Source organism: Emiliania huxleyi, assembly GCF_000372725.1.
Source record: "Emiliania huxleyi CCMP1516 unplaced genomic scaffold EMIHUscaffold_438, whole genome shotgun sequence".
Lineage (NCBI taxonomy): Eukaryota > Haptophyta > Isochrysidales > Noelaerhabdaceae > Emiliania > Emiliania huxleyi.
Window position 1 is genome coordinate 1 of NW_005198700.1, and position 10,531 is coordinate 10,531.

The 10,531-nt window shown below is 63.6% G+C and overlaps 5 protein-coding genes across 5 annotated transcripts in view; 3 read left to right on the forward strand and 2 right to left on the reverse strand.

Annotated features, from left to right (window-relative positions):
- Positions 1-546: 546 nt before the first annotated feature.
- Positions 547-1,833, reverse strand: EMIHUDRAFT_118939 (hypothetical protein; the record flags this gene model as incomplete). Its single annotated transcript, XM_005768957.1, has 1 exon — positions 547-1,833. One exon carries the CDS (start codon positions 1,831-1,833, stop codon positions 547-549), a length of 1,287 nt encoding a protein of 428 aa, XP_005769014.1.
- A 3,440-nt stretch (positions 1,834-5,273) lies between these two features.
- EMIHUDRAFT_370299 (hypothetical protein) lies at positions 5,274-6,145 on the forward strand. The gene has a single exon (XM_005768958.1). The coding sequence runs from the start codon at positions 5,365-5,367 to the stop codon at positions 6,064-6,066; it is 702 nt and encodes a 233-aa protein (XP_005769015.1). The 5' UTR covers positions 5,274-5,364; the 3' UTR covers positions 6,067-6,145.
- A 1,405-nt stretch (positions 6,146-7,550) lies between these two features.
- EMIHUDRAFT_244908 (hypothetical protein) lies at positions 7,551-8,354 on the forward strand (the record flags this gene model as incomplete). The annotated part of the gene is made up of 3 exons (XM_005768959.1): positions 7,551-7,770; positions 8,014-8,141; positions 8,217-8,354. 3 exons carry the CDS (start codon positions 7,551-7,553, stop codon positions 8,352-8,354), a joined length of 486 nt encoding a protein of 161 aa, XP_005769016.1.
- Positions 8,355-8,765: 411 nt separating this feature from the next.
- Positions 8,766-9,342, reverse strand: EMIHUDRAFT_370302 (hypothetical protein; the record flags this gene model as incomplete). Its single annotated transcript, XM_005768960.1, has 1 exon — positions 8,766-9,342. A coding segment is annotated over one exon (327 nt), but the record flags the coding sequence as incomplete, so codon positions are not given.
- A 954-nt stretch (positions 9,343-10,296) lies between these two features.
- Positions 10,297-10,531, forward strand: part of EMIHUDRAFT_244910 (hypothetical protein) — a gene marked incomplete at both ends in the record, with an annotated part of 5,006 nt that continues 4,771 nt past the window's right edge. Inside the window, 2 exons of the mRNA XM_005768961.1 lie at positions 10,297-10,346; positions 10,416-10,443. Of these exons, the coding sequence (XP_005769018.1) occupies positions 10,297-10,346; positions 10,416-10,443 (78 nt within the window). The remainder of the gene's footprint in view (positions 10,347-10,415; positions 10,444-10,531) is intronic.

Below are 10,531 nucleotides of genomic sequence, written 5' to 3' on the forward strand. Positions count from 1 at the left end.
GCGGTTGCCTATATGTAAGACCGTAAGACTGGTTTTATTTCGGGTTCTTATTGTGCGTCTGAAGACGACTGCAGTATCTGAGAGATGTCACGCGCTATCAAAAGACGCGGGGCACCATCTAAAGATGATTAAATCTTCTTGGAGAACCCAATCATAGTGGAGACACCCGGTATCCTTAGATGGTAAACGCATCCTAGATGGCGTTTGGCATCTAGGATGCGCATGTCATCTGTAGATGGGGGGGTCGCCGCCCCTGACGGATTGCCTGATCGTGGATCGCGCGCATGCGTTCCTCTGTGTATATCCTTTGCGGCGCGGTGTATCTGTATGCTCTCTGTGGTGTTCATTTTTAGAGGAACACTGGCAAACCCCAGTACGACACAATGCGCGCGACCGTGCACGCACCACAGTCCACACCCGAGTCCCGACCGGCTTCTGTACTAACAACCGCGCCGTGCACGCCACTCGAGCTGCGTGCCGTCAGCGCGTGCGTCGGTGGCGTCGGGCCCACACCGCACACGCGCTGCGGAGCGAGGCTCTCGCCTCTCAAATGCCCTTGAGCGTGATGAACTCACCCGCCATGTATGCGCCGACCTTTGCGATCAGCACGCGCCCAAAGATGTACATGCCAGAGATGTCGCTGTCTGTCTTCCAGACCTGCAGCGTCTCGCCCTCCGGAGTGAGGACGAAGATGCGCTTGCCGGCCGCCTTCCTGTCCTCAGACCATGTCGCCTCGACCTCGCCCGAGGCCTCCTCCTCCTCCTCCTCTACCTCCTCCTCCTCCCCATCGCCGCGCTGCTCGCTCAGGTAGAGCCGGCTGCTGTGGTGCAGCAAGCGGCACGGCTCCCGCCAGTCGCCCTTGATCTCCCGCAAGTGCACGCCAGCGAGCGAGAAGACGCGGATGCTGCGGCCGCGCCTGTCTCCTGCGTAGAGCTCGTCGCCGATGAAGGCGAGCCCGTAGATCTCCTTGCTGAAGACGCCGAGGCCAAAGTGAAGGCGCCGCTCCAGCGTCATCGGGTCAAAGGCGACGATCGCCTCGGAGACTCCCTCCTGGTCGAGCTCATCGGGGTCATCATAAGTTGCCACAGCGTGCACCATCCCGTTTGGTCCAACGACCGAGTCGTAATATTCTTCGTAGTCGAGCTCTTCTTCCGTGTAGCGGGCAACCTCATCAAAGGAATCGGTGCTGTAGCTGATGATGCGCGCGCCGCTCATGCACGCAAAAAGGCGGTTCTCGGAGAAGCAGAAGGAGATGCAGGTTGGGCCCGACAAGATCTGCCGAACCTCTTGCAGCGACGGGTCCAGGACAAAGATGACAGCGTTGTTACCCCTCAGGGTGAACGCCATCATCTCGCCCGACGGATGCGCAGCCAGCCCTGAAACATGCTCCAGGTCAAAGCCCGGCGGCAGCGGCCCAAGCTCCGCCGGCCGGAGCCCACGCCGCTGCTCGTCCGTGTCGATCCAGCAGCGCAGCCAGGCCGAGCAGGCGGCGGCGGCGGCGCCGTCCTCGAGCTCGAGCGTCGCAAAGATGCGCGGAAGCAGGTCGGGAGAGAGAAGCACGTCCTCCACGGCCCACGGAGGGACGTGCTCGGAGAGGGCGGCGTTGGCGAGGCTGAGCGCATCGGCGCTCGCGTGGCACATGCGCGCGGTGAGCTCGACGAGGTCGTCGTGCTCTCTCGTTTCAGCGTGTGCGGAAGGGAATGCGAGCTCATCGCGCGTGTCTGCGCCCGTGCTGACGGCGCACACACGCGCGATGAGCTCGGCGAGATCGGCGAGCTCGTTGCGTGGCAGGGCGTGCATGCGCGCCGCGAGGGCGGATGCCGGCGCGGCCATGGAGAGGAAAAGAGCGCCACGGATGGAGCGCCGAGAGAGGCGAGAGAGGCCGCCGGCGACAACGCGTTGCGCGCGCGAAAAGCACCTTCGACCTTGCGTTTCTTTTCTTTATAGGCTCCTCCGACCCCCCGCTAAACGCGCGAGGCGGTGGCGGCGGTGGTGCGGGGGATTGACACAGCCTTGTTATTGAGAAGAAAATACGTCCTATGGCGCTGTGTGCTTGTCTGTGAGAGGTTGAGGTGCGAGCCCTGGAGGCCCTGGGAATGGGGGGAGACTACCCGCGGGCCTAGAAGGCCCGCGCGCAGGGGGGTGGAGCATTGAGACCGGTCATGAATGAGTGCGCGACACGCATGTTGCGAGCAGCGTTGTTGATGTTTTGCGCGTCGCCACAGACGGCGGCGCGCGAGAGCTGTTGCGAGTGGTGCTGGACAAAGCCCCGGGCGCTGCCGGAGGCTGTGCCGTAGTCGGTGCGGTCGACGGCGCTCGGGCTGCCGACCTCTTTGGCGAAGTTGAAGATGATTCTCTTGGTCGGCGGCGCGATGCCGCCCTGGCTTTCGACGAGACAAATTTTGACGATTCCGTTCTTGACATGGAGCGCGTCGTAGAGTACTGTCCCTTGTGCCCTTTGACCCAGCCTTTACCGGTCGCATGGACGAGCGGGCCCTGTGACTTGTGGCCGCGCTCTTTGCACCCAAGAACCTTGAGCAAGGTTTGGTCAAGGGTGTTGCCGAAACCAAACTTGTGGCCCAGTGACGCACAGCATCCGCCGTGTGCCGCCGAGCCCTGCCCAGCCTGCCTCGTCTTACTGAGGGCGCTAGGCACCTTGACTTCGTAGTGGACATCGCGCTGGGACTGCAGGTCCCCGCCGATCTCACACATGTCGGTGACGTGCCCCTCGTTGAGATGAAAAGTCGTCTGAGGGTTCGCCTTGTCACCGAGCACGAGCTTGCCGCAGGCTCGTGCACGGACCATGTTGGCCGCCGCATACATGGTGCCGTTGTGACGAATGTTGTGCTCGCACGGAATGTCCTTCGATCCGTTTGCAAGCTGGTCGCCCTTCCGCATACCGATGGTGACTGTCTCACCAGCCGCCTCCTTGGCGTCGTACACGTACTTGGCGCAGCGAAATGTAGTAGGCGTGGCGGCGCTGCAGCGCCGTGGCAAAAATCTCCGAGGTGATTTTGGAGGAGTGCCGGCCGTCGGGGCAGAGGTCGAGCCACGCTCCCGAGGCGAACTGAGAGACGGCGATGAAGCGTGCCGCCTCCCGATGTTTGACGCCGTCCGGGTCGTCCATCTCAGCATCCAGCCGCTCGCAGGCGGCGAGGCAGCGAAGCCACCGCTCGTGCGACGCAATCTGAGCGAGCGTGCCCTGTTTAGGGACTGGAGAAGTGCTCTGCTCAGAGTAGAGGTCGGAGACGAAAGTCGACATGCTTGGCACGGGCGCGGTAGACGCCCCAGAGCTTGATGCAGCGGTCGCGGATGGAGTTGTAGTGCTTGTTGAAGTAGACGAGCAGCGGCGGTTGCGCGAGGGGCGGTGCTTCGTCGCCGCCAGCGAGGGCGTGGCCCTGGTAGGCCGACGTAGTGATGGCCAGACGGCGAGGAAGGCGGCGACGAAGCACGCGTCGGCGACGTCGGCGTGCCCTCCGATGTTTGAGCCGCCTTTCGCCACCGAGAGCTGCACCTCCTCCCAGGCGCGGTCGAGCTCCTCTGTGGGCGTGCCGTTTGCCCTGGCGAGGATCTCGAAGGAGGTGCGCAGCCGCGGGAGCACCACCGTGTTGAGGACGGGCACGATGACGTCGGGCAGGTGAGTCCGCATCCAATAGTACGGGGTGCCGTTGCGCGAGCGCAGCAGCTTGTAGAAGAGCTGCGAGACGTCCGGGTCTTTGTCGGTGTCACGCAGTTGGTCGACCTCGTCGAGTACCTTGAACCTGCTGGCGAACGTCTTGCACAGCTGGTTCCGCTCGTACAGGCGACCCGCGTCGGTGTCGGGCGCGACAAAGGTGCCGACGACTTTGACACCTTGAATCTCGAGGATTGCAGCTGGGATGCCGTCGACGCCACCCGCCGGGCAGATGGCCTTGATCTTGGCGTCGTTCGACACGCAGCCGCAGTCCTCGAGTCGGTTGGTCTGCAGGCGCTCGAAGGCGTCTGCAGCTGTCTGCTCTGCTCCGCCGACATCGACGTGGCGTGGGTGGCGCAAGTACGTGTCGTCGGCTTGGCACAGGATCCCAGCCGCCCGAAACTGGCGTTGCGTGCGGCAGAGGGAGAGGTGGTACGGGAGGCAGCAGCCGTTGGTGGCGAGGACGCAGCCCTGCTGCCCGCCCTGAGCCGAGCGGATGACCTTTCGCATGACGGTCGCAAAAGAGTCGCCATCGACGATGTCACGCTCGTCGTCCTCGCCATCCCACGCACGGCTGGAAGAGCTCCTCGCTACGCAGCGCCTTGGAGTGATCTCACTGGTCGGCGGTCAGTACGACCGATCAGGTTAGAGGTTTCTCATGATTGGAGGGTCTATCTGTATGTACTCCTCGAGATCTCTCCAAATCTGCCCTCTGATTAACCTAGCTTAATCGGGAAGTTGGTGCTAGTAGAGACTAGTAGAGCCGGAGCCCCGTTTCCGCACTGCGGCGAGGCGAAGAAAGTTTTGCCATATTAACGCTCTCTGACACACATTTTTGCACAAATCGACACCTCAAATAAGACTCTGAGCCCTGGTGTCGAGGTGTCGAGGCCCGGTGTCGAGGGTGTCGAGCTGCTGTCGAGGGATAGAGGATTAGAGGTGTCGAGGCCTGTCGAGGCCTGTCGAGGCCTGTCGAGGCCTGTCGAGGCCTGTCGAGGCCTGTCGAGGCTGAAACCATGCTTGACCGTGTCGAGGGGTGTCGAGGGGTGTCGAGGGGTGTCGAGGGTGTCGAGGGTGTCGAGGGTGTCGAGCGGGTGTCGAGTGTTGTCACGCCAGCGCGGGCGAGCGCCGCCAGCGCACGGGCGCGCCGCGGCGTGTGGACGCGTCCCGCCCAGGTGCCGAGCAAGCTCGCACCTCGGGCGCTACGCGCGCGTGCCGGGGCTACCGACTTTTCCAGCCACCCGACATCGGCGTTCAAGGGGTGCTGCGCTGCTGCTGTATTTAGTATTTAGCTTTAGATGGAATTTACCACCCAATTCAAGCTGCAATCCCAAGCAACCCGACTCGACGAGGACGCATCGTAAGGCCGCAACCCGCCACGGTACGGGATCCTCACCCTCTCTCTCCGACACCCTGTTCCAAGGGACTTGAGCGGCGGGCGCGGCCGATAACGCCTCTCTAGACCACAATTCGGGGGGCGCTGCATACGCGAGGCCTCGAGATTGGCAGCGTGAGCTCAGCCGGCGATGTGCGATTGGAGCACTTGGAGCACTTGGAGCATGATTCAATTATTTTATTTAGGGCCTCCCATGCAGACTGAAATCTTCCATCTTCTTGTGGGCTTCTCCGCGGCCGTCCGTCCGGCGTTGCTGCGCCCTCCCGTCCGCGCGCCCGGCCGCGCCGCCGCACCGATGGCGCAGCTCCTCTTCGGTGACGAGGCGGCGGCGCAGCCCGGGATCGGCGAGCCAAAGCCGCCGCCCTTTGACTTTGCGCCCGCTTCGTCGCGGCCGGACGAGGTGGTGCACGGAGCGGCCGCCGCGCCGTCGGCGGCGGAACTGGGCGACTGGCTGGCGCACATGCAGGGCGCAGGCATCCGGCGCGCGGTCGCCTTCCTCTCGGCCGATGAGGCCGCCGCCCGATCGCCTGACGGCACCGCCGGGGGCTACGCCGCCGCGCTGAGCGCGGCGGGCGTGGGCTCGCCGCTGGTGCTGGATGCGGCGTCTCCCGCCGCCGCCGCCGCACTCACCGACGCATGCACTGCGGCGAGGTCTGCGCGCGAGAAGCTGGTCGTACACTGCGCCGACGGACGCTCCTCGACCAACCTGGCGCTGGCCACCTGGCTGCTCCGCGACTACATCGGCAGCGAGAACGTGGCCGAGGCGTGCGACCTGCTCAGCGCGAGCCGCCGCAAGACCAAGGTGGAGCGGCGCCTCGACCCGGCGGCGCTCGCCGCCTTTGTCGGCGTCGAGTATGTGCCTCCAAAGGAGGACGGCGGCCTGGCGACGGGGGCGATCCAGGAGCTCGCGCCCGACGGAGCGCCGCCGGAGGAGCCGAGCAGCGGCGAGGGCGGCGGCGGCCCCACCCGACTCTCGTCCGGCCTCTACATCGGTTAGTAGAGAGGCTCTCTTCCGCGGCCTCGCTCATGTGCACATGATTAGAAATGATAGATGTGGTGTGATGTCTTGTGAACACAGAACACGCGCCCTGTTTTCGTTACTTGCGGTCCAGACCGGGTGGCGGGCCCGCCCTAGACTGGCCGCTCCATGCACGGGGCGCTGTCGGCTGAGCTCCCAGCACTCTCACAACCCACATGGACATATGGACATGGGCCACGGCTCCCTTCCGTCCTCGTGCCTCGAGGCACCGACTCATGCTCTATGGCTACAGCACGCTTGTCCTCGCTATCAGCAGCAGGAGCAGAACGGCACAACTCCTCAGCCCTCTTCCGCCTTGGCCCTCCTTCGCCGAGCAGCGTCGCGGCAGGCCTCATCGCGTGCCTTGCGCCCCTGCCGCTGGATCGCCTCGCGCTCTGCCGCAGCAGTTCTATTCAGGCGGTGGGAATCCTTCCGCAGAGCCTCCTCTTTGCGACGCTCACGTGCCGCTGACTGCTCCTTCGCCTCTGCAGTCCTCTCCTTGCGCGTTTGCGCCCACTGCTGCTTCTGCGCGGCGTACGCGGTGTCCGAGTTGTTTGGAGGAGGCGCGAGCTTCAGGTTGCCGCCCTTGCCCATTGCCGGGCAGCGTGGAGCCTCGAACAACAGCAGTCGCAGATGGGCGCGGACTTTCTTTCTCGTACGCAAGAAATGAGCGAGCACTTCGACGCGGCGGCTTATCAGCTGATGCCTGAGTCGAGGGTGCTAGTAGGTAGTAGCAAGTAGGTTGGCCTCACGCCTAGATAGGGCCGGCGGGTGGTGCTGCTGAGCTGCTGCTACTCGAGCTGCTCCAGGGCCTCCAGCTGCGCGTGTGGTGTGTGGAGGGGGATGGTCGAATTTTGGCAATTCTGCTTGCCTTATAAGACCGTAGTTATAAGCGTGCGCCTAGTGTCCCTACGCGCGTGTCGCGTGTGCCGTGTCCCGACACCACCGAGCACCGACATGCCGCGACGGCAAAAATAATGGCTCATGCCCGAACCGCTCTCGCGTGCAGCTCGATATCCTCCGCGTAGCGCGTTCGGATGAGTCGTCGGTTCCGCGCGTTGAGCTGCTCTGCCGTGAGGCGGCATCGCGAACCGACATTCCGAGTGTGCGGGAGGGGGCGCGAGGTGCGGAGTAGCCGCGGCACCGCCTCTGCGAGCGCTTCGAAGGGCAGCACGTGGTCGCAGAGCACGGCGGCGTTGACCTCGTCGTGTATGAACCAGCGAGGTTGCTGCACTTGGAGCACTTGGAGGGAGTGCAGTCATTAACCGCACATCCAGGGCCGGGGAGCTAAGAAGCGCAGCGGAGCTCTTCTTTTTTTTGAGTGAGATGTCCTGTCTCTTGTCTTCTTTGTTTTGTCCCTTTGGTTCAGGTGTATTGTTGGCAAGTCAGGACACAGACTGCGAGAACCGCGGCATTTTTTCGACCCTTTCGCGAAGCTTCCATCGACCGCTGCACGCCCGCAGATGTCCTCGCTGCTGCTCGCAAGCAGCGCGCTGCTGGCGTCGTCGGCCGCACTGGTCGTACCCGCCGCTGCGCCCGCGATTCACCACAGCAGCGCCCTGCTTTCAAAACACACGGCCCGGTCTTCCGGCGCGTTTGCTCCAGTCATGCGTCTCAAGGACGGCAAGGACGCTGGGGAGGGAGAGGGCGGCGGAGTCACGATGCAGAAGATCAAGGACGCAGGTTCGCCTCCTGCTCAACCGAACCAACCCAGTCCACTCTCGCCACCCACTCACCCAATCCACTCGCCACGCACTCAGCCGAACCAATCCGCCCCACCCGCTCGCAAAGAGTGGGGGGCAGTGTTGCTCGCGCCCGAAGTTGCCCCACCGCCTCGCGAACAATAGAGAATAGCGCACGAATGGTGCTGCTGCGCCCGCTCGGGCAGTCGGCCGGAGTGAGGAAAGAGCCGCCGCGCCTATGCAGGTGTGGCGGGCATCATCTCGTACGTGTTCTGGGAGTGGGCGTTCTGGGGCGTGTCGGTGCCGGTCTGCGTGCTGGGCTACCGCGAGGTGACGGGCCACTGGCCGGATCTTACCAACTCGGAGGACCAGGTGTGCCGCGCTCGCCCTCACTTTTGCTGCCCCGAGCCGCAGACTCACTTACTGGCGCCGGTGTTTTCGCCCCAGGCAAAGCTCGGCGCCGAGGCCTTTGCGTTTGTCAACGTCGCTCGCTTCGCGATCCCACTGCGCATCGGCCTCGCCCTCGGCACCACGCCGTGGGTGCAGGCGAACATCGTCGACAAGTTTCAAAAGGAGGACGAGTAGGGGGCGGCATACGGACGCTGGGACGATTGGCATGTGGAGTACACTCGAGGCCGCGGGCGGGGGGCGTCGCACCGCGCGCCTGTGCGCGCGAGCAATATTGTACGGGGGAGTTGGTTGGTTGTGCCTGATGTCGCCGCGGTGGCTAGTGCGGCGACGCGGGCGTGAGATACTCTCATCTTCGATTGTGATCTCGGCGAGCTCGGCGGGGGAGGCCGGGCGAAGGGCGCTTCAGCGCTCCACGACGCTTGACAGGAAAAACGGCAGACGCGCGGAGTTCAGTCTCAGAGGCCCGGTCGGCGTCCGCGGGCCGTAGGGGCGCTCGAGGGGAGGCGGAAGCGCGCGCGCGGCGCGGCGGCGCGGCGCGCCCCAGCGGGGGCGGGCGCGGGAGGGGGCTCGAGGGAGGGGGACGCTCTCTCTAGTATACGGCACTAACTAACAACGAGAGCCATCAGACACGGTGTCACATCGCGAGGCTAGCTCCTGCGGCCGACCTCTTGGGACTAACTGCACAGCAAACGCGGCGCCCAACCACAATGCACAAAACGCACCGCAGTGCACCGACACGTGCGATCATCTAAAGCGCATCGGCCTGGTCCGGGGCGGGCTCTGCCTGATGCGCCGATCTAGTCGATCACTGCCGCCATGACGGAGTCGTTGGAGCGGCGCTCCTCGCGCACGCCCTTCTTGCCCGGCCACGATGCAGTCGAGGACACGACCTGGCGGGAGGGTGAGACCCGAGCTGCGCCCAGCCGCTCGCTTGCGCTCTGCCGCCCGCGCTCTTGGTCGAGCTCGTTGGTGCCATCCTCGTCAAATATCGTCGTGACAAAGGCCTCCTCGCCCGAATTGTTGGAGCAGAGCATGACAGGCGTCAAGCATGCCCGCTTATGCTGCGGCGGCAGGAGCGCGAACTTATAGGTTGCCGACCCTTCTTCTGCGAGGCCCCACAGGGTGAAGTCCGTGGAGCCCGACATGTCGGGACGACACCTAGAGGTCCAGGCCTTGAGGTCAATGATTGGAAGCCACAGAGAGCGCTTCGTCGTTTTAGAATTTTACAAGTAGGGGGAGGGCGCCCAGGGCTTCGAGGTTTTTCAGCTGTTTATCGTGCGCTGCTCACTCACTATACACTGAGTGGAGAGAGAGTACACCACACACACAAACACTACTCCCCAACACGCGGCTAGCCAGGCCTGCCTGCTACACGATGGCGACGTTCTTTGGCCTGTCCGAGGGTTTCCTCTCGCACCCTACCTGGTTTCCTTTCCGTGTTTCCTGCTCGTTTCCCTACAACACCCTCTAGTTTCCTCGGGAAACCCCGGGGAAACTCCGTGGAATTCGTCATTTTGGGGGGGCTCTGAGCCGTGTCTGAGGCTGTTTTGGGGCCAAAATCGGCAAAATACCGGGTATTTTGCGGGTATACCTGGAAAACCCCGGTATACCTGGAAAATACCTGGGTATCGTGCCGATTTCCTCAATTTTGCCCCAGATTTTGCCCCAGACCAGCTCTCAGACTCAGGGAAACTCGCGAAGAGAGAAGAGAGAAGAAGAAAAAAAAACTCGCGAGTTTCCCGAGGGAAACTCGAGAGAAACAGAATGGAGCACCAAACACCCTCTGGTTTCCCTGGAAACTTCCGGAAACGCAAAGTGCTGGGGACCCTCTGGTTTCCCTCTGGGTTGCCGGAAACCCTCGGACAGGCCAAGACGTTCTCTCTCAGGGTTCTGTCTGCGTGCTATTGCTGCCTCCCGCTTGGAGTCGGCAGTAAAGCAAGTGGGTGGAAGCGGGGGCGACAGGGACGGCGGCGGCGGCATCAGGATCGGCGATGCCGAGGTGTGTGCCCATGTTTGTACGTGGGGGGCGTTGCACGCCGCGGATCAGGCCGGGCGGTGGGGAGGAATCGGAAGGCGACGGCGGCGGCAGGGACAGGGGCAGTGGCGGTGCCCAGGGATGGTGGCGACCGCCGCGAGCGGGATGCAGCCGGCGAGGCGAGGTGGCAGGTGGGCGCGACCGTTGCGCGCTGTTCACAGCCTTGTTATTGAGAAGAAAAATAGTTAGAGGCTGCGCAGGCCGTCCCGTTTGCTGTTTGAAACGCCTGTTGCGCTGGCCGCTGCGCGCGCGCGCTGGCCGCTGCCGGGGCTCTGTCTCACTCTCACGTGCCGCAATATGTGTCACACACGGCGGC

What these genes read in the sequence shown, in the direction of transcription:
- EMIHUDRAFT_370299 (XM_005768958.1), top strand. Translation starts at nt 5,365, where the DNA reads ATGGCGCAGCTCCTCTTCGGTGACGAGGCGGCGGCGCAGCCCGGGATC.